The 21329-nt window shown below is 33.8% G+C and overlaps 1 protein-coding gene across 12 annotated transcripts in view; it reads right to left on the bottom strand.

Annotated features, from left to right (window-relative positions):
- The window catches only part of AGTPBP1 (ATP/GTP binding carboxypeptidase 1), a 63511-nt gene that overhangs the window by 35477 nt on the left and 6705 nt on the right, over window positions 1–21329 (bottom strand). For 6 of the 12 annotated variants that reach the window (XM_071732134.1, XM_071732128.1, XM_071732130.1 and 3 more), the window contains exons 2-19: window positions 21168–21299; window positions 20093–20163; window positions 18052–18182; window positions 17419–17486; window positions 16947–17010; window positions 16462–16608; window positions 16051–16182; window positions 14156–14249; window positions 12654–12691; window positions 10981–11189; window positions 10350–10527; window positions 8147–8244; window positions 7238–7354; window positions 6064–6761; window positions 2558–2641; window positions 2189–2275; window positions 1954–2102; window positions 368–455 (exon numbers count right to left, since the gene is read on the bottom strand). In XM_071732134.1, coding sequence (XP_071588235.1) covers window positions 368–455; window positions 1954–2102; window positions 2189–2275; window positions 2558–2641; window positions 6064–6761; window positions 7238–7354; window positions 8147–8244; window positions 10350–10527; window positions 10981–11189; window positions 12654–12691; window positions 14156–14249; window positions 16051–16182; window positions 16462–16608; window positions 16947–17010; window positions 17419–17486; window positions 18052–18182; window positions 20093–20124 — 2414 coding nt within the window. In that variant the 5' untranslated portion in view covers window positions 20125–20163; window positions 21168–21299. Of the gene's footprint in view, window positions 1–367; window positions 456–1953; window positions 2103–2188; window positions 2276–2557; window positions 2642–6063; window positions 6762–7237; window positions 7355–8146; window positions 8245–10349; window positions 10528–10980; window positions 11190–12653; window positions 12692–14155; window positions 14250–16050; window positions 16183–16461; window positions 16609–16946; window positions 17011–17418; window positions 17487–18051; window positions 18218–20092; window positions 20182–21167; window positions 21300–21329 lie in introns of those variants that run through there. The other 6 variants (XM_071732123.1, XM_071732127.1, XM_071732131.1 and 3 more) reach the window with 6 other exon arrangements.

Here is a 21329-nt window from a genome sequence, read left to right as displayed (position 1 = left end):
ACCAATGACTGCACTATAGAATACAGGAGCCTAATCAGAAGCACCAGGTGATCAGCATCTCTGGAAGTCACGATTGAGATTGCAAGTGAGCATGTATATATACACTTCCTTTAAAAGCTTCTCTGGAGCAGTATTTCTGACAAAAGTATAAATGAAGATCAGCTTATATATTAGCAGTGTGCTGACAAAATAAGATCCTATATATTTCAATCACTTATGTTAATCTCTGTAATAACTCAGGAACAAAACTCTGGTTCATAACAGAACTACTAAAATAGAATTATCAAGCTTGGAAGAAAACATTTTTCCTCAAAAATTGCACCACATACAGTATAAGATTTGCTGTATTTCTGATCAGTGTACTTACTTATAGTAACAAATATCTGTTCCAACACGAGTCCAATATGGTCGAGAATGTAATGCTTCTTGAACAGAATACATGAGGGGCTGCATACCTTAAAGAAAAAAAAATGCATCTCACTTTAATGCTTAACAGTAAACATGAAGATGCTAGCAGTAATGGACCATGTCAATACTTACACACAGGTCCCCAAATTATCTATACTCTTTTACTTACTATCATAGAATATTTTCATGAATGCCTGTGTATTGTACATTCTTTCAACCATGTAACAAAAGATTCTTCCCTCTCCCCTCATCATGTCCCGATTTTCAGAAAGTAACAAATTTACAAAAAAATAAGTAATCAGACCAACAGAAGACTCAAACAAAATGTTTAAATGAAAACTGTGCTTAGAATGAATGCTAATCTGCAAGAAATATTTGGTCCCACTCCCTCTAACTTGACTCTTACAAAAAGGTTTTAAAGCGAGTAACAAAAAAACCAACAACACTATCAAGCCTTCCCCTAGATAGCTGGAAAATAACTGACATTGAAAGATAATTTTTATCATTTTTTAAACAGTAACTCTTTAAAGTTTATGCTTTTTGGAGAATATACTCAAGTTGAGCATGAAGATAGAGTAGAAAATAATACAAATTAATTGAACATTATTTACTAATTAGATAATTATCCAATTGCATTCACTGATTCAGTCAGTGTACTTAAAAAAACCAAAGTTACTGTTAGATAAGTATATGCAACATATGAATTAAGATCTAAGGCAACTAACAAGGATCAGTAAATAATTTAAAAGCATCTTATTATGGATCAAACTACCTGGTATTCTTGAATTTTACCTGTGTGAATTCTACAATTATGACAAAGAGTATATTACTCTGCCCCAAGGGTCTGAGGTGGTGGTGAGAGAGGGAAACTTGTGCCCCTCCTTCCTAAAGGATGCATTTCAGAAAATCCAGCAGGAAAAAAAAAAAAAGCACCTCACAAGAAACCATGCGTTTAAGCTTAATGACAACCACCTTCCCCAACTCACCTCCAGACAGGCAGAAGAGAGGTGTATTAAGTAGAATAGAACCTTTGGATGAAGCCAAAGCAGCAAAAAATATTCACTGGAAACTGCACAGGTCACATGTGTAGCCCAGTATTTCAAAGGAGACTTACTTTTCCTTCTCAAGTAAGGCGCCTGACTTCCTATCAATAACACAAAACTACTTGAGAATGTCTCTGCTTTCACAACTGAAAGGACACCTCTATTCAGAAAGGGACTACGTTGACAGTGGTCATTCTTGTACTGTACTGATCAACAAGCTTTGGTGTTCATTCTCCACAACAATCTCAACTGAAGCCACCAGTGAAATTTCTTTTGTTTTGACCTCACTTACAACAAAATTTCATTTTTAAAACTGAGAGCCATAGTTTTGAGGTACTTTTTTAAACTGAAACTTGACAAAACATTTTGTAGTAACACTGTTAAAAAATAATCTGATCTGACAACATTAATAATAATATTAACCCTAGCTAGGCTGAATAGGCTGTCAAGCAGAGATACTTTGTTATGTATGTCTTCTCAAAGTACAGGAAATGTATCTTACCGTAATTAAACTGACTGTTTGACTTTTCACAGTTGATGATGTTAAACCGGTAACCAGTGCCAATTTTCATTCCACTGACTTCAAAGTAAAACCACTGATGATAATGATTGCTATTTATATCCGAGTTCAGAATTAGATCATACTCATTTCTAAAGATCAACAAAAAAAAATCAATCTTTTTAAAGAATAAAAAGTAAAAGATCTTATATGTGAAAAGAAGAGTTGAAATACTTACTTTCTTATCTGAATAACTTTGCGCAGGTTTCCAGATTCAAATTTTGAATTAAACTTCAGGACATCTGCTTCCTCTGATACTGAACAACTTTAAGTACAAAAAGAAAATGGATCAAAAAGAATAAAACAAACTTAACTAAAATGAACTCCTAATTTTAACCTCCACTTGGTAATGCAGAAATTATTTTGAAGCTTCTTCCAAATATATTGTGGATATCAGAAACAATGTTACATCAGAGAAACTTCATTGAAGTCTGTCTCAATAGTGCTGCTTTAGATATTACATTACTTTAAAAATCACATCACAGAGAACATAGAATAGGCTCAGAGTAGGACACTGAATACTGTTTTCAGAAGGGTAAAAACCTACCTCAGATTATCAAGGTCATAGACAACTCTGTCAATAATATCATTTTGATGAATTAACCTCTCAATATCTTGAGCAATCTTTGTCCTAAAATAAAAGCAGATTTCTCATTTAAATTGTTGCATACTGTTGCCAATTACAAAAGAGGAACTACCTTATACGATGATGAAAACTAACAAAACTGACATCAGGACAGTGGACACATTTTCAGAGAGACTTCAGCTTCACCCCCACTTAGGTGCACAAATTTTAAGTGTACTTAAGTTTAAACACCTGCATTCACAGCCAAGTCCAATACTTGATACATATGAGGGAAATGAGTTTTCATGCATACAACCCACTGGGTTTTATCTTATAGAAAAAAAATCTCATTACTCCGTACTTTACAGCAGAAGCAGGAATTACTCAAACAATACTTATGTTAATGCTTTAATCCAGGACAGCACTTAACAACATTAGTAACTTAGATGAGTCCTACCATAACTAAAATTAAAGAGATTCAGAGAGTAGGTCATGCAGTGAGCATGTTAGTGCACTAGCTTTTCACCTCTGGAGATTTAGGTTCGTGTATTGACTAGGTAAAAAATAAGAATTAATTTGGAGATGTCAGTCAAATGTCAGGTGTATGTTTATCCAGATCATAAAACCATTGCACAACTGGCAGTGTCTAGGTCCTGATTTGGAAAAGTAAGACTGTGTTGCTGTTCAAGAATGAAATATAGTAGCAGAGCTGTGTGGAAAAGCTTGCACAGCACCTGCAATAAGAAGAAAAGGAGGCAGATTAACAGTGAAGAACATAGGAAGAGCTGTACAATGTATATTCAGGCTGGAAATTCTTTGTTCAATTAAAATAAATATTGTTAACAAATCAGAAAAAGACAAGAAATGCACAACTCTAGTGCCTCTTATTAAGTTAAAACTAACTGGAAAAGAAAACAAGTTACAAGACTGACAAAACTGAAAAAAAGGCTGGCTCACCATAATCTATCTGACCAGATTCAACTCAGGGCAGAACTACAAAGTGTTCATCATGCACTTAGTCTCACAAATCCTTAGATATCAGTATGCCTCAGATCTAAAGGCTCATACTACTTCCTATCATCACAGGAGTTTTGCTATGACAAAATCAATTAATGAGTATGAGGCATTCAAGCACCACAGTAATAACCAATGTTAAGTAAAGAAGAAATGGTATTCAAGATGCACATGAGAAGGAAAAGATTTTCAGGTTCCAAAAAATCAAGAGAAAAGAGAAGCTGTTTAAAGGTAACTAAAAGAACAAAAAAAAATTACAATCCCAACACAGATGACTAGCTAGGAGCGTTGTTTATAGGTCAGTCCTTTGTGAATCCTGACTTTACTTCATAATCACTTGTAGGTTTCAGATAACTAGAAAACACTACAGTGACTAGAAAATGCTAAAGCAAGACTGACCCTAATATTTTTAAAAAATGGAAAAAACAGGAATTTAAACCCCAAATTATAGGATACTGAATTATATAAATTTTTCTTACTTAAAAGATCAAATAATATGAAACCCTTCCATTATTCTGTGACATTTTTTCAACAATAATTTGATGAAACATTTGGTGACTCTTACTTAATGTAAATGAAAAAGCACAGACACTTCGAAGCACTAATTTAAAAACACTGCATCACCTAGAATGTGACATACCTAAAAAAAATCAAACCAACCAACCAGAACCAACAGCATTTGTCAAACAACAATAAAACTAAAACCTAGTAAGTACCCAAGTCTGCCTCCCAGAGCATTTTCTTAAACGACAAGGATGGATTACGGCAGCCATTTGTTCTCTAAAGAAGACTTAGCTGATGAACAGTAACTAATTCTTACATTAAGAACATAAATCCAATCCCACGAAATGTGAAAAGAGTTTGGACACTGCTTTGTAGAAGACTTAAGAGCTTCTTCATGACCCTTTCCAAACTAATTTTCACCACATTTCTATAAATTCTTAAGAAGATCCCTTCTAAAAAGGGGTCATTTCTCATAAATTTGTTACATTGTAGTAACAAGACTGAATTCTTGGAACAGTGTACCTTAAAAATATGATGCAGGATTTTTGTTTCAAGCTTAGCAATGTACCCCTGGTATTTCATTCTTGTCTCACTCAAAACCTAAAGCAGTTACATTCAAAAATGTAAAATACAAATGAAAATACCAAAAAAAAAAATAAAAAAAAAAATTAAATTTTAAATTAATATACTCTATAATTACCTTTGTGGTTTAGAAACCAGCTTAATATATAACCATGCAAGGTTTGTTGATTAAAAGTCAGAGTTAACATACTATTTTATATCTAAGAATGAGTATTGGAATGACAATTTTTACCTGACCTGACTTACTTCTACTCAGGAAAATTCAGAATTATTAAGCACTACAAAAACATACATGAAGATTTGCAAGATTTAAATGCCGTTCTCAGGGGATTTCTGACTCATTATTATCTCCCTTCCAAATCAGTTGAATCTAGCAAAAATAAGCTTATTGGGAAGACTCTTCATCAACACTGAATGGTGCCTTCTAGTAACTACTTATACATTACATCATTAGTGTTTCAATACTTGGATCATTTCATTGGAAAGATTACTTGGTTATGATGTGTGGAACATCTGAACTTCTTAATTAAACAAACTAAATACAAATAATCTCTTAATCATTAAATGTAAATATGAAGATCTGGTTAAAGTTTAAAGGTGGAAGCATTCAGTATAACTAAGCAAGTGGCAAGGTCTCGTACCTACTATTACATGTTCTTCTACTATGCTCATCTTTAAGGGAACTTTCTATGTATAAAACCAGCTTTTGATACCACTCTCTGCACATTGTTCTTACAAGCTGTATCACTCTTTATAATCTTTTAATAACTCAGTGAAGAAATAAGTGAGTTCATGTGTCAGTTTTCATTCTGTGTTTATCATGTGTCATTCTGCAGGACCTACGACAAACCACGTCGTCAGCATTTGTTACCTCTAAATTCTCTTGTATTAAAAGTAGTAAAACCACTTAAAGTGTACAATTTTTTTTAAAATTATTTTTCCAACTGGCATATAGCTTTGTTAGCATCAAGAAGAGTTAAAATATCTTTAAGCATTGATTTTCCTATCTTTGCTAAGATCTGAAGGAAGCATCCAGACAGAGGTTGGTTTGTTTGTTGTTTTTTTTTAGTGGATAGCATTTTGGTTCTTTGCCAATTCCAAAATTTAGATAAGGGATGGCAAAAAGGCAGAAAGGGAGAGTGTAAATTAAACTTCATATTTAGAAACTCAATTACGAATTACAAAATTAGAATTACCAGTTACTGAATCAAGATTGTCTTCTTGTTTATGGATCTGCATTGATCAGCACCTCATCTACCTTCAAACTACTTTTCACTAAGAATAGTTCTAGATGCTAAAGTAAGTGTTGTGTATGTGCCTGTTAATCTCATCCAAAATATATTTTCTCAGTAGAACAAAAATAACAACAAAGGAATAGGGAAACTCACCTCTGCACCCCATATGGCCTTTCCAGAATAGGCTCCTTAAATGGGGGTGGAATGTGGCCAAAATAATCTGGATAGGCCACTTCTGAATATTCAGGAATAGATTTTGTGGTTTTTACCATTTCTATATAAAGATCACAGTCATGAACTGGTGATACATCAGAAACCTCAAGCATGACTTGCTCCCCTGAAGAACTAGATCCAGAATCTTCCTCTTCAGAATCCACTCCAGTGCAGCAGAATTTCCCCAGCTGAACAGATGACCCTTCAAAGAGACTACTTCCACATGGTGAAACATGTTCACAAGGTTTACCACCAGCATGTGTGGTAAGACTAGTTTTGCTTTCCTTCTTTAGTTCACAGCCTGTGCTGTAATAGTGATCATTTTTTGCATCGTTTTGCAGACTGATTCTGTCCAAGCCTTTCACAATTTCTTGGCTTAGATGCTCAGATGACAGAAGCAGGTTGCTTTGATCATTTTGTTGATGTAAACTACTGTCTTTCATACTACCTATCTTTGGTAGTTCCAGAAAGGTTGGCCTTCTATTGTATTCCTCTGTCAATAAGGGATTGCTCTCCTTCAAAGTAACTCTTTTTGCTTCAGTAGAGGGCTCCTCTCCTGCTGTAGGAACAACAATAGGTCTACCCAGATTTGCATCAGGTACAAAAGACTTTGGTTCCTTGGAAACTAAGTCACACTCCTTAAAAAATAAGAGAGAAAAAAAATGATTAGAAAATACAGAGCTCAAAGTTTCATTTACATTAGAAACCCTTCTCTTTCATTCTTCCTAAGGTGTGTTCCACAATAATACAAAATAAGAGTAATTTAAAAAGAAAAGAGTTACCATGTTTTGAACTTATTCTAAACAACTCCTTTAATGAGATGCATTTTATTAATATAATAATATAATTCATTGTCAGAAATTTTGTGTGCAGTAATCAGACATCAGAAATCAATATTCCTTTATATTGCCCTCATTCCCCTTCTCAGTCAGATTAAAGCAATCATTAAACATTTGACTAAATAAATCATTATACAGTGCTATCATATGTAGCTCTCAAACTGCAGACTCTCATTTTATGGGCAGTGAAAGTACCCACTCAAAAAAGAATGTTAAAGTATATTTCATAGCCAACCCTTGACAACTAGAAATGCACTGGAAATTACATGTTTTACCTGAAAGTTTTCTGAAAGTTCTGGGAAAAATTGCTTATACATTTTCAGTTCTTCCATGGGTCTTCCCAAGTCCTGTGTAGGTCTCAGTTTATTAATATCAGTCTCAATATCATCATTCTGAAAGAAAAACAGGACAAATTAATCTTGCATCCAGAATTAATGAGTTTCTTAAATAATTAATTACTTCAGACATGGCCATTCTTTAAAAACTGAGTATCACTATTTTAAAATTAGCTGAACTGCACCTTTCATCATGAGGGTTTAGACAGCTCAGTTTTATAAGCATACCCAAGGTGTGATTAAAATAAGAGATATTACAAACATCTCACTTCCTTGCTTTCATCCAAACTAATTACACAATATAAAATCATAGAATAAGGCAGTTCTGACTAAATGTCCTGTCAATTCCTGACTGGAAGCTGGAGAGCAGAACAAGACCTTTCCAAAGTGATATGAACAGTGAGAGGTTTGATCCCTGCCTATATAGTTGGCAGAACTTCAAAGTTACCTTTCTGAAACACTGTCCTAATCAGTCCAGAATGATGGAAAAAAGTTAGAGCAGCTCCTAAATACTGAGCAGCATAGGGGGGAAGAGAGGGTTGAGAAAAATACAAGTTGGAAACAGAACCTGGCTAAAAGAGTTCTCAGTTCTGTTCCACTGTACTGCAGACATTTCATGTGTGAAGCAAACAGGTTTAGGTAAAAATCTTGAAGCCATCTGAGCAACAATGGTTGTTATTTTTAAGCAACACCCACCTTCCTTAAGTGTTAGGAGTTTCTTTAGTTTTAGAAATTGCTTTGACCCCCTTAAAGTAATTATAACACTTATAATATATGGCTGTATACATGATTCAAGCAACTAAAAAATATTTTTAAAAGCTGCATCTGTTAATTTTGTCTCATACCAACCTTAAAATGCTGGTCTTTGTCACCATCATTTTCGGTTTCAATTTCTGATTCTGTTTCAGTATCATCATTATCATCACTTTCATCTACTACATCATCCACTATGATACAAAAAGTTTTGTAAGGCAAATTATAGATTTAATCCAGTACATACACTCAAAAAAAAATTCCTATATTCTGGGTTTTCTTTTCTACTTACCATTTGAAAAAGATGAAAACCAACTAGTTAACATTAATTACTATTACCAGATTTACAAAACAAAATTCTTGTTTGCAATGCTGCAGACTTAAAACTTATTACATTTCAATCCAATTTTAAATCAAAACAAATATCTTAGGTTTAAATAAAGCAAAACAAAACCAAAACCACACAACACCCCTCTCTCTCTGTACCTCCCCCGGCTCAAAAAACCCCAAAACAAATCAAACAAAAAAACAGCAAGACAGAAAATGGTCATTAGAAATCCTTAACAAGGGGTATGTGCCAAGAGCATCCCAGCACACCTTGAAGTCAACAAAAAAATGAGATGGTTCTGACATCTTTTTCCAAAGTAAGTAATAAAGACCATATCCAAAATAATAAAAGGAAAATGAGGTTTCAGCAGTTTTTAGTAATTTAAGCTAGTATTGACCCAGTATCAGTGAAGAGTGGGACAAAGCACCCTCTTCACCTTTGTTTTGTGTTTGGGGTTTTTTTTTATTAAAAGAAGCAAGTCAGAAACATATGACTTGAGATTCAATCAGAAAGGAAAATCCCCAAGAAGAGCAGTCACTGCAACTGCTTTGAATGGACAGGTTGAGAACTACATTTTAGCTAAAAACTTAGATTTGATTATTTTTTTAGACACGTGGAACAATTTGGACAGTGATGACTAATTTCTACTTGAGTTAGAAACCCAGTACATTGCAGGATGGAACAAGCTGAACAATGGAATCACTGTCCCTGGAGGTGTTCAAAGAAGATACGAACACAGCACTTGAGGACATGGTTTAGCTGACTGGTGGCATTGAGCTGACGGCTGGACTTGATCTTGAAGGTCTTTTCAGCCTTAATGACTCTATGATTAAGTAGTTATTCTAGCAGATATTCTACTTACTAGTGGCAAATTTTATCTTTTTCTAGAAATCTCATAGAGTTTGAATGCTGGGGATTTTGTTATAATTTCTGAAAGAGCATTTCATTATGGTTTTTGAAGATCCTAAGTATTATATTACTTAGGTTTTTAGCTTCTTTTTTCATAGATAAATAAAACTGTTAAAAGTATCAGGCATCTACTTCAACAAACTAGGAAATATCTAAATAGGTAGTATGGAGTACCAAGAATACTGTATTAAGTATAGGTTTAATTTATGTGGATTTCGGAACCACCTCTAAATCAATTTTCTACTTTGAAAAAAAACAAACTGCAGTATGAGTCTGACCCGTATGAACGCCAGTCAGATAGCTGTCCTCTTTAAGACTGTGATCACATTTTGTTTCAGAATGTTCGAAACAAGAAGATACTAAAAAATCTGTCTCTGCCTCTTCATTAGAGATTAAGTTTCTGACTGCAACTTGATCAATTGCTTTACCCAGATACAAAGATGATATCACTGTTTCTGAAAAATGTATTAAGTTTTAGTTATCAAAAAACAGTAAAAGGTGTTCACAATAGGATTCTTTTATTTCCTATGAAGCACCATATAATTGCTGAGGAAGCAGCTGTACTTTTCTCATCACGGAAATGAAAAAATAACCATAATAGTTAAAGCAACGTTTAAAATGGCACACAAATCTAAATTCACTACATCCAGTTTTTCAGGGTAACAGAAAGCCAACAAGAATTATACACTCCTGTAGAACAGTATGGACAATGCTTTTCATTTCAAATAGAAGGAAGTGTGACGTGGATTAAAAAGAGACCATTTAAGTTTATAGGCTAGTATGTACAGCCTACACACTACACATCAGCTTGATAAAAACACAGTTTGTGTTTTTATTTTTTACGTCAGGTACATTACGACATATTTACAGACCATTTTCATCACTTAAAACTAAAGACTAGCAACTGATGCTCCACACTAACAGTCACAGACCCTTTTTTGCTAGCTGAGAAGGGTGTCAGAGTGCAAGCTGACAGAGAACACAAGTAACTGTAATTGATTCCATCTTACATAAAGCAATGTTAGACATACTCAAAGATAAAATGGTACAAAATTATCATACCATCAGGAGGCAAATTGTACAGTTGAGCCACAGGACCACTGTCAGGAATAACTGGGAGTTGGAAATGGAAAGCACTTTTAATAGTTGGTAAAGGAAGACGATTTTTAGGAAAACATTTTCTCATTATTAGGCTGGATGTGTTGACAAGGGGATCAAGAGTTCTTACTGCAAGGCACTCCTATTAACAGGAAAATAAAGACATGAGAAAAGTACCTGTCAAACTAAAAGCCAAACTACATTTGTTATATAGATTTCTAGAATTCCCTAATAGCTACGTATTTTGTTTACAAAAAATTTTGCTAGTGCCTTCTCCAAAGGCCAGAAGAGCTTCTACCAACATAAATTCAGCTTTTTAAAAAAAACATTAAAAGACTTTTAAAAAGATTAAAATGAAGACATTTTTCCTCTGCTCCTTTTTTAAATTAAGCTCAACACTTTCTCCCAGAGACAGTGACAAATAATAGCAAATATTATTTGTCATTCCACTTTAATCAAGTACAGAAAATAATCCATACCACCATAATCAGACATGAACATGACTACCATGAGAGGACTATGACAAATTTGAGATCAGAATGTGTTAATAGAGCCTGAGAGGCAAACATAATAGCAAAAGCTGAGATAAACTTACTTGTGAAGTATTGTAAAGAATCTTCATCCCATTTGCATCAATAAATGCTTTTCTTCCTAATTTGATGTTTGTAACACTTTTAATACACTGAAGAACTCCTCTTCGTATCAGCATGTATCTGTGTCGACTATCATGATGGTGCCAATCAACATAAATCCTCAAAAGCACCTGCACATATCCTTTGTCTACTGCTCTCCTGGCATTTGTTTCTTCATAAAAAAATTTAAGAAATAAAATCAAAAATTGCCCAATGACTTCAATATTATTTTTGAATCAATGTTAAAATTATTCTTTTTACCCAAATAATTGAATTGTTTTATTTTAAGTAGTATTTTAGCCATACTCAGCAGAGTTCACATCACACTAAACAGAAACGACTGAGTAACTTAGGCCAATAGTCTACGCTTGGTTCTTCATAGTAACACTGCATGAAATTATCACGGTTTCCAAAAACAATAATTAGACTTAAAGGTAACTGTTAGACACTGTCAGCTAGCAGAGATCAAAAAAGAAAAAAAGTGTGTACATAAAGTGTACACTATATCTATCACTATCCACACATACTGTGTAGATACAAAATTTGAAACAAAATTGTATGCTTGTAATCCATACAGTTTTGAAGCAACTATCACTCAAAGCTGATAAACTCAAAATACCTCTGCTTCAAATACTGGGTAATCAGTATGACAACCAGACTCTCCACCCCAGAGACCAGTGTTTTTATAAGATGATTTACTTATCTAAAATGGAGGAAGATACAATGTCAAAAAACCTCAGGATGGAGAATACATCTCAAATGCACAAGATTTCCTGTTTTTTTAAAGACACAACTTCTCAACATTTCTTTCCCCAGCCTTAAAATCTAACTGCAAATTTACAGAACAGAATACTGACAGTAATTTGGAAATACTTATTTTCTAGTTTACCCAACAAATTCCAAAACTGTAAAGAAAATTTGTAAGACTGATCACTGATCAAACAGGAGGAAACTCAGCACCCTGTAATAGTCAGCACCAGCACAGTGCTTTTCTGACTTTAGCCTGAAATGGTTTTTTGAATCATACCTCAGTTCTTATCCAACTCCCTAAACTAGTAGGAATGTTGTAGTTTTCAACAAATTGTTTCGAGAGAATTTCTTGTCCTGGGGCAAAATTTGCAGAGATCACATTTGTCGGGATTGACTGCTGCAGGCTGAGATAGTCACTGTCTGAAGACCATGGCTACCCTTGGTTCTACTTCATGAGCATCACTGACAGACTTGATATTAGGACCCAAGACCTAATTAGTCAGAAAGGGACCTGAAGAAACCCTGTATTTTCAAAAGATATTTTCAGATGTATGCATAAAGATGCATAGGAGTTCAGATACAGATATCCATTACCAAAGAGCTGAGGTAAAAAGCCATTTCTCCCCCTTGGGTACAGATCAGTTCTGCAGAAGCAATGCAGTCTTTCTGCTGTGTAACTGAGGTGATGGTAACTATTAAATATATATGTAGATATCACATACATATTAAAGCAACAGACACTGCAGAAAAAAAAATGCAGTTTTGTTCCTAAATTTCCAAGCCTTGATTTTGCTTTGGCCACAGGCTTAATATGAGTTTTACTCTGTGTATATATACACATACAAATAGATCTCAACTAGACAGTTTCTTGCAGTCAAACACTTACTTGATTTTAGCAATGCAGCAAGTGTGTCTAAAGCAACCCTGTTAACATAACAAGAAAAGTCAAAACAACACCAACCAGTAAGCTTAATCTACAACACTATAAAGCTATACAAAATATGCACTGCTAATGGATTTATTTTAGCATCTATCCTCATGTTTTACTTGTTGCACATAAACTTTGTTTTAAAAATTTTATTTTACTAAAGTATCGTGTATCTCTGCTAGAGCTGAAGTCTGACACCAAAATTTAAATATCGCTGCAGTGGCTATACAAACTTTCAGCCTTTGCAGTCAAACCACCATATGTGACAATATAATATTTATCAACCAGACACAACGGATGGGATACTTCTGAAATTCATGTTTTCATGTTAGCAGCAGCACAAGTACTTCCAAAACTAGAAACCAGAAAACTAGGAAAAACTGGCAGTGTATGAATATATTGAATAGTGACATTCATCAATCAGTACTACCATTAAATATCATCAGTGTAAAATTTTTCATGTACACTAAAATCTTGTCTCAATTAGACAAGATATGCAACTTGAAAACATACTTATTTTTACCCATGCTGTAAAGACAGATTTAATACATCTGATTTTAGACCATAAAAAAGTCTATCATGATTGCTCACATGATGGAATAGTAAGTTTAGATGTCAATTATTAGCTGTGGTTTACAGGGCCATGGCATTTTTTTTAAAAAAAATACTCTACTGGCCACAAATACTAGACTTAGGTAACATACAATTTTTTTTTTGTTTTTGTTAAGTTAGAATATGAATATCATGAAATTATTATTCTGCTAACCAGATGAAAATTTCTCAGGTATGTATTTGAGAAAGGCTATAGAATATAAAGAAAGGGCTATCTCCACTTAGATCCACTTACCTATTTTCTCCCTAATTTCAATTAAAAAAAAAATAAAATCACAAAACAAGCTTAGAAGAATATGGGGCGGGGGGGGAGGTGGGGAGCTCATAAAATCTAAAGTCACCTCTTTAAGGTATGCAGTGAATTTGTTTATAAAACACAATAGCCTATTAGACAGATGTTGATGGTGCTTCCTACTCTGTTATATGGTTTTGCTCTCAGTCCTTAATTCCTATGAAGTAAAACAGAAAGAAAATTCTATTACAAAAATCAAACATGTAGTGTCACTAAATACACAAAAGAGATGTGACAGCCAGTTCAATTGGAATTATCTTATCTGTCCTGATTTGGCAATAAGTACTGTACAGTTTCCATGCAGGACTATGAGGGACAAAAAACACAAAACATTTATATTCTTTTATCAGTACTGTAACTAGACATTAAAATATTTTGTGTTACTCTACAGGAAAAAAATTCAGCTATCAGATTTGTGGTTCTCCTCATCTCCCTTCAATCCAGCTTCTAAATATGAGTTAGATTTGATTTGTCTAATACTAGTTTTCATTTATAAGTAAGTTCTGAAATGTACCTAAGGTTTTTCCAAACACTATAGTAAAGAGATATTACTTACTTCATAAGGCTAGTGTTCTTTTTACTAAAAGGGCCAATGATCTTGAACATCAGTTCTACTACTCCATTCTTTCCCAGGGACACTGCATTTACAGCTGGAAGAATTAAAACCAATCCATTTTAAAATAACGTAATAAGGCAAAAGAAAAAGAAAATCAATACACTAAATAAAATCCATGAGACTCAATTCTAAAGTATAAAATTTTAGACATGTTTGTGCTTTAATAGACACTGACAAGCAGGCACAACTCTGCACATAATTAGTGTGATAATGCAATCTTGATAAACTTGGAAAAGAAAGTAAAAATTAGTCACCGCATTACAATCATTTACTACTTCCAATGCATGCTTCAGGTTTTTACTATTAACATACATAATAAAAATAATTTTCTTCCAAAAAAATTTCACATTTATCAAGACATCAACACTTGCCAGTATCCCTTCAATACTGGGATAAACAGATCTGTCTATCAGGATTTAAAAGCCAAGTGGTTCACTGTAGAATTTAGAAATGCCATTTGGTATAAGTTCTCCTGAAATACATTATGCATACCTGCTACCATAAAATAAATTATTAAAATATTTGAAAATGAGGAAATTAAAAGAAATCATGCTAAGAACTCATGCTAAATGCACAGTGGAAACACAACCTGCTGAAACAGGAAACAGGCATAGAAATTCAGTTCCTGAATGAGTTTATCAATGTGCACTCCTAACAAAGTAGGAAGCTAGCGACTAAAAGCTGACTTTGACATGAGCGCTGTTAATTAGTAGTTGTTTAGTATCTGAACCCAAGTTGCCATGTTACCCAACTAGAATCTAAAGCCAAATTAGGAATCCATTCTGGTAGCAACTGTACACAAACTTTAGTAATTTATTACATTCTGATGGGCAGTACTATTTACTTTTTCTCTTTATAAGCAGTGGGTAATACAGAAATACACAAATTATTTAGGCAGAATCCAAATGAGTTCCAATCAGTTCAATTTCCCTTTTTAAGGATGAAGAAAGTTTTCAGCTATGATACGTAACTATATGTATTACAGTCTTCCTTTTAGGGGCATCTTATCTCAATATCAGACAACTCAACACAAAAAAAGCTTACACATTTTATAAGTATTTTAGCTTTATGAATTACAGGTGCACATATGAATGTCCTGAAAAATTGAATTATTGATCATAAAACCAGTTATCTTGGAGGAATATGGCTATTTTTTTTTTAATTCTTGCACTTTAAGTGGATTAATGGCCACTTAAGCTCAGTGGCACCTAACCTACAGAAAACATATGGTGACAATCACAATATTTTCATAAGCTTCCTACAGCCTGCCCAAGCAGTGGATTAGGCTCTTGTGGAAGAACATTAGGCCAGTAGTTGGACACTTGAACACAAGGAATAACAGAAAGGTTAAATAAAGAAACAAAGTATTTCCTACACAAAACAAGCTTTAAATAAGCAACTGGGAATTAAGTAAAACAATAAAAAGCAAAAGAAAACCAAAAAGCATGTACAGTAAGAGCATACTCTATTACTCTGAAATGCTGTTACAAGCATAATATTAGTGTTTCTGGTTTAGATCTTAAACATCAGAATTTATACAAATTAGATTACTCAATATGCCACATCTCTAATAGCACTAGTTAAAACCCTGCCAACTATATATATACATATATATATACACACACACACTGAAAATAAAACAAACACAAGAAATACAAACATGTTTCACAGCTTTTATTAGAATTCAAGCAATACAATAATTAAAAAAACAAATTTTCAGACAATAAACAGTAATTTTCAACATCTAACATTAAACACAGCTCTGGTATTTTAACACCCTCTGGGTAAAAATTTTACATCACCTGGGGAAGAAAATAATTATTTGCAATACTTACAGTTGGTTGCATAAACTCTTAATACTTGAAGACATGGCAATATCAGCCTGTGGTTCTGCAAATTCTGCTTCACTAAATTCAATGGTATGTTCAGGGTACCATTAATTCTTGCTTTCATGCCAATCTTTTTGTCTGATATCAAAGAAATATATGATCAATCACACCGATTTTGAAATTACCATAAAAAAAAAAAGTTAAATGAACCATGAATTCCCTCTACTGATAATATTGAGTCTTCATGTCTACTTTTCACCATTCTTTCCTTCCCTCTATTGTACTCTTCATTTTGTTCTCCTCTCCTCTATCTAAGTCCATGGATACTTAAACAATAATAGAAAGAGTTCTTTTCTTACATTTCAATTATAAAATTGCAAAGTATTAAACTACATTACTTAAGGACATCATTATCACCTTTTGGACCAATTTTTGCAAGAAGAGTATGAAGAAGCACCATTAATTCTTCATTTGGTGATGAGTCTTTGCTAGCAGTTAAAAGGAGCTGCAATAATATCTGTGTCCCTCCTTTATTGACTAAGACACTTGCCCTCCGACCACCACCTAGAAAAGAAACACCCAATTGGTATTTCAGAAACCAAAGGACAATGAAGTATCTGAGCTACTGTTATCATAAACAAAGTCTTTGGAATAGCAGTATTTTCTTGATATGCAAGTGCTTTACACAACAACATGCTTGTCATAGAGATATAAATTATTTGTGTATGATTATTTGAGTGGTGGAGCCAGCCTCTCATTTTGTGTATATATTAGCTTTACCAAACATTTGAAAAGAAGACAAACAAACGCAAACAAAAAAGCAAACAAAAATACCAAGCCAACTAAAGTCTGCAGAAGAATACAGGAATATAATAAAAAATTGCCCCATAATGAGAACTTACCTGCTGAGACTACCTCAATGAGAATATTCAATATATTTAAAATAGTTTGATGATCTTTTGTGTTCTGCAACAAAAACCAGAGATATTTCTTAGTTTACTGTGTAAGTCTAATACAGTGGCTTAAGTACTTAAAAGTTCAGACAAGTGGCACCACTAAATCAAGCATAACTCAAGATGTTACAATCCCTCCAACCATTCCAATAGGCAAGCCAGAATTACCCACAAAAAAGCCACTAGTTTGTAGTACAGCATATTAATTAGAACTGATAATTGACAAATAAGTTATTAGGATATTTGGAACAAGGGAGAGAAATACTTAAGTAGGTTATGATACTAAAAAAACATATCTAATCACAGTCCTACACAAGCTTTGGAGACTAACTAGGATAACAACATATTTAATGACACAAAGCTCTGTAAAGAACAGGAAATCTGCTGTGTACCCATAACCATACTGATCTGAGGGTTATACCTCTAGGGTTGACAGGATAACTTCTATTGCAGTGGAACCCTTAGCAGTCATCTCCTTCCTGGTTTTTTCTGCCAGTGAAAAAAGACCATTTTCATTTTAATAAACTACCTTGCAGAAAAACAAAAGTGAAGATATACAGATTGATCAGAAAATCTACACTGCAAATGCTAAAATCTATTAGAAATTGCACATCAGTATATAAAGCAAACTAAATTACTTCAGTGATTTTTAAAACTCATTTTTGCCTTCACTTGCTCAACAGTTTTGTCATGCCCTGAGAAAGAAAAACTGTAAAGAAAAAATCTATAGGAAAGGTCTCTCCCAGATACTTTTGCTTCTCATATATATACATACACATATAAATGTGTGTATACATACATATATATATGCTGTGAATTACTACTAAAATTACAGCTGTTTGACAATACAAAATGAACTCAGTGTAAGCAATACTATGCTACAATAGTATTAGAGAAAGCCTTAAACAGGTGCTTTCAACAATCAATGACAAAACCATGGATAATCAAGTTCACCAAACAGAAATAAAAACTGAAGAAAAGTCCATCAAGGAAGAAATGCAAGCAAGAAGGCTCAAAAGAAAAACTACTAAACCCACAGAAGTTAGATACTTACCTTGACTCTGAACCAGATGAAGGATCTTTGCTGTAATATATCTGGCATTGTCTGCTTCCCTTAATACAGAGTCCAAATTGATCTTCTCCAGCTGTGACAGCAGAGACATAGTCCGAGAACTGGTAGAAACACTACAAGAAAGATTTTTTTCCATTCATTTTTCTACCTAGATCAGAAAAAAAACAAACCACCACTCACAGAACTTCCGTGTCTGTGAGAAGAGGAATGGCTTATTTCCCTTTGTATATTATCTCAATTGGAAAAGAAGTCCTAATTCTCCTTTATTCTGGCAAACTTACAGACTTTGCACAGCCTGCATTGCAGCAGACTCATTATATAGAACAGCATCTCCAAGAGCAACTGTGAACAGGGAAATTGGCTGCAGCAAATCAAGTCCAGATACAGGTACAAACACTGCTTGTTTAATAGGCTGGTGTTTAGAAAGTGAGAGCAAATATTGTCATTCATGAAGAGAGCAAACCAGCACTCACTAGCTGAGGAAAAAGAACACCATTTTTAACAAAAAGACCTTGGCAGTCCAAAGCCATCATCAGTTTGATTTCATTTTGAACAAACACAGAGATATTTTGACATCACAGAATTACCTTGAAAAATCTATTTTAATATAAGAAACATTTCAAACCAGGTATTCATATAGGTAGACAGAGTTCAGTGAAATAATTAATTTAAATATTTACACTATTCAAAACCAAGTCAGTCCAGAAATTTTTTAATTTGCTCTCCAATTTTAGACCATAACAGCTATTCAGAAGAGTTTTGAGAATCATATCCCACAATAATGCAATTTTTAGAAAAATATTTAACATACGAATGGCAGTCACAGTTAACTTTGCTAAAATAATCAATTTATATGTGGACATAAATGTTAAAATAAGGGGGAAAAGGTAGCTGATGACAAAGACTGTACTGCTGTGAAAACAAATTGATACAACAGCTGCTGAGGAAACTGCTTCCATCATTTTTACTTTTCAACACAATTATAAGCAGAAAGCAATGTCAGATTACTGATGATATTTACCAGCTCTTATTACAACATCAGTGAGAAGAAATGGTTGTTTTAATTATAGAATTTAAATAAAAATAGCTTTATACTGTGAAGTATATAATCTTTACAGTTATTTCCAGATTTTGATTTTAAAGTATTTTTTAATCAAAATTAAAACTGTCTTGGTTGCTGTGATATTACTTTCCTTTTATAAATAAAGTGTAATCCCTCCAAGCCTTTGTCAACCTGTTACAAAACCAGGTTGAACAACATGAGAACGGTATTATTTGCATAAGCTTTGTTTTGTTTACTTCTGCTCCTCCATTTATCCACTGAACTTGAAATACTCAAAAATAAAGACATGATTTTAATGAAACAAACTGACCAACTTCGACTTATCTTCACCAGTTCCACAATCAAAACAACCACGAGTCAACCCACATAGAAGCCAATTTGCAAGGGAGCTGCTGCTTCAGCTTTGTGTGTGTATATAAAAACCCTCTCATAAGAACATTGTGTAGTAACTGGCAGTTACACAGAGGCTCTACTCTTTGGTTATAAAAACCATGACTAAGGAGCACCAGAAGAAACTTCAGAAGGCCAGCCGAACAATTATCTTCAGAGTTGGAGGAACACCACAGCTGGTCTTCCTGACAGATATATGGCCAACTAGTCATCCAAGTGAGATATATCTGGTGACAAGTTCATGGCTTTTTAGACAATACTATACACTTATCCTTTAATTTCTTCTTTCCAATTTCCAATATTTGCATGAAACAATTATAGTAATTGATAATTGCTTTTAAAAAGTAACATATTTTATAGTTGAACATGTCTAACACTAAAACTTTCAATTTAAAAAGTTATTTATAAAATGTGAAGTTACTCCAAATTGACTCCCTCAGTGCTACAGGACATCAACTTACACATTTTACTAGGGACTAAATGTGTATTTTATTTATATTATTAAGATAGACTTTTTTCACAAAACTCAAGAAGTTTAACATGGAAAAGCCACTGTAGCTTTAAATTTACCTTTTTTCAGATGATGTTTTTATTTTGCTCATATCGGAAGCCTGATTCTTCAGATCGCCATCTCTGATAACCTGGAAAATATTAAACAACTACAAATATATAAAATCAATATATTTTATTCTTTCACGATGAAATGCTATCACAGTAGTGGAAGTCTCTACACTAGAAATGCTAACTACGTTAATTTGCATTGATTTCATTTCTCCACATTGACACATGTTCTTCTCTCTTCTCTATTTGATCCAGCTTTTAAAATAAAAGTACTGTAAATTTAAGTATGGAGTCAAGTTCTGCATTATAATGCAGTCCTACCAAGCTTAGAGAGTCTGATTATAACAGAACAGTACCAGGTACTTAACTGACAATAGTTTCGTATCCATGACAGAATTTTATCAGTTTTTCATGAAGCCACATCATACACATGTTGAAAACTCATTTGACAATCTTGTGAGACGCCACAAGATACTTATTTCTGCCGTTTCATATAGCTATAGTATAACTAGGAACAGAGGCACGGTGAAAAACATGGAAGTGTTTGGTCTTCTTACTTAAGCAAGACCAGAATATATTTCTTGGACAGAAACCATAGACTCAATTTTCCTATCCTTTTAAGGACATGGTGTCCTCAGGGTACACTGTTTCCTCAAATGGTGCCTCCAAGCAATTAAGGTTGCCTTCTACAGGGCCATCAACAACTTCAGTACTTCCATTTGAGATCTAGTATGAATGACAAATACTTGCACTGCTAAGTAAACACACATCCTCAAATGGCACAGTGGCTAGTTTTAAGATGGTAGACAGAGTATAGGGGAAAAGATTATGCTGAAAGACACAGGCGATGAGAATCAAGAAAATAAAGCACCTATTCTCTTGGAAAATGCAGGGGGGAAAAAAAAACAACAAAAAAAAAACAGTCAAGCACACACACAGCCTGGCAAAATCTGTATGACTCCTCAGAAATCCTTGTTGTTCAGCACATGTAATCATCAGGTTTTTATTACTAGTAAACTTCACTATGCAATTGCTAAAAGCATAAAGCAGACAAAGTATGAAGCAAGGTTATTTCCAGACTTACCTGAAAGCAGAATACTTTACCAGGAGCCAGGAAGTAAATGCTCAGCTCTTCACAAGAATTCCAGCTTGACTGAATTTAATGGGTGTCCTAGATTTGCTCAAGTACTCTTCAAGTGTGAACTATCTTGACTTCCTTTAAAGGAAAAATAATAGTTAAAAGAGA

Source organism: Heliangelus exortis, chromosome Z, assembly GCF_036169615.1.
Source record: "Heliangelus exortis chromosome Z, bHelExo1.hap1, whole genome shotgun sequence".
NCBI lineage: Eukaryota > Metazoa > Chordata > Aves > Apodiformes > Trochilidae > Heliangelus > Heliangelus exortis.
The sequence above is the reverse complement of the archived record's forward strand: the minus strand, read 5'-3'. Positions and strand labels throughout refer to the sequence as shown.